General features: G+C 39.4%; 1 protein-coding gene across 1 annotated transcript; it reads right to left on the bottom strand.

Moving 5' to 3' along the window:
- Positions 1 to 69: 69 nt before the first annotated feature.
- Positions 70 to 1,041, bottom strand: LOC107193245 (piggyBac transposable element-derived protein 4-like; the record flags this gene model as incomplete). Its single annotated transcript, XM_015582646.1, has 1 exon — positions 70 to 1,041. A coding segment is annotated over exon 1 (972 nt), but the record flags the coding sequence as incomplete, so codon positions are not given.
- Between the last annotated feature and the right edge of the window lie 194 nt (positions 1,042 to 1,235).

Raw genomic sequence — 1,235 nt, 5'->3', positions numbered from 1 at the left:
ATATTTATTGTAGTCGTGGATGAGTGCTGGTTTTTGAACTTCCCTTTCCTGATTCCGTCTTCGAATTACAGTCGTTTTATTTGCGGCTGTTCCATGCGTTGATAACAGTAGTACATTTTTTTTCTGTGACTTCTTTTCTCTGTACGCTAATAGAAGTATTTCCCGATTTCTTTGGTACTTATATTCGCCCACTTCCAATTTTGATTTGAGCTGCGATGGAATATGTTTTCTATTACTGCGTATTGTTCCGGATAAAAATGTATTTTTCTCAAACAGAGATCTTGCTAAGGCAATGCTGGTAAAAAAATTGTCGACAGTTATGTGGTATCCTTTCATAAAGTAGTTACTCATACCGAGTAATTTATCTATTACTACTTGAGCGAGGCCTTTTTCTTTTATTTCTCTCTTGTCCCGTTGGTCCTTGGCTCCCCGATAGCAAAAGAATGACAGACAATAATGGGAGATCCCATCGGCTAGCATCCAAAATTTTATGCCCCATTTGTGGTGCTTCTTATTTGGCAAATACTGGGTGAGTGCTGATCTGCTTTTTGTTCCTACTAATGATTCGTCCACGCTCAAGTGCTGGTGTGGTGAATAATGAAATTTGAATTTTCTATTTGCATGAGCAACGACAGGTTCAAACTTTGCTGTTGGGTCGTATTCACTGTTATCTCGTGCTGGTAATGTGCTATTGTCCACGGTATGAAAAAATTTACAAAGCAACTGGAATCTATTCCGGCTAAACATTTGGCCAAACCATGGGATGTGTCGATGATTTTGTGACCAGTAACTAAAAATTGTTGGCCTACGGGTTATTCCCATTTCGAGTAAAACGGCTATAAATGCTCTCAACTCTTTGATTGTTGTTTTCTTCCAGGTCAGTGTTGTGGATGTATTTGCTGCTCCAGCATTCTCGAAAAACTGTTGTGCATACCGATTTGTTTCAATTCTCAACATGTCCAGAAATTCTAGTGTAAAAAATAAATTGAAATACTCTATTGGTTTCGATATGTTCGGTGGCATATGTTTAGGGCCAGTCATTTCCAAAAATAGTGGGCGCGGGTTATATTGGATATCGTTTTCCACATTTACTTCCCTGAAATTCGTCAGAGATTCGTCACTATCACTCTCGTTATCTTCATCTTGCGATTCTTCTTCGCCAGACTCACTGTCGCTATATATTCTGCGATCACACCGACGGCTTGGCGCAAATAATTGCTCATCCTCGTCACTGT

This window comes from Dufourea novaeangliae, unplaced genomic scaffold, assembly GCF_001272555.1.
Source record: "Dufourea novaeangliae isolate 0120121106 unplaced genomic scaffold, ASM127255v1 C1084852, whole genome shotgun sequence".
Taxonomy (NCBI): domain Eukaryota; kingdom Metazoa; phylum Arthropoda; class Insecta; order Hymenoptera; family Halictidae; genus Dufourea; species Dufourea novaeangliae.
The sequence above is the reverse complement of the archived record's forward strand: the minus strand, read 5'-3'. Positions and strand labels throughout refer to the sequence as shown.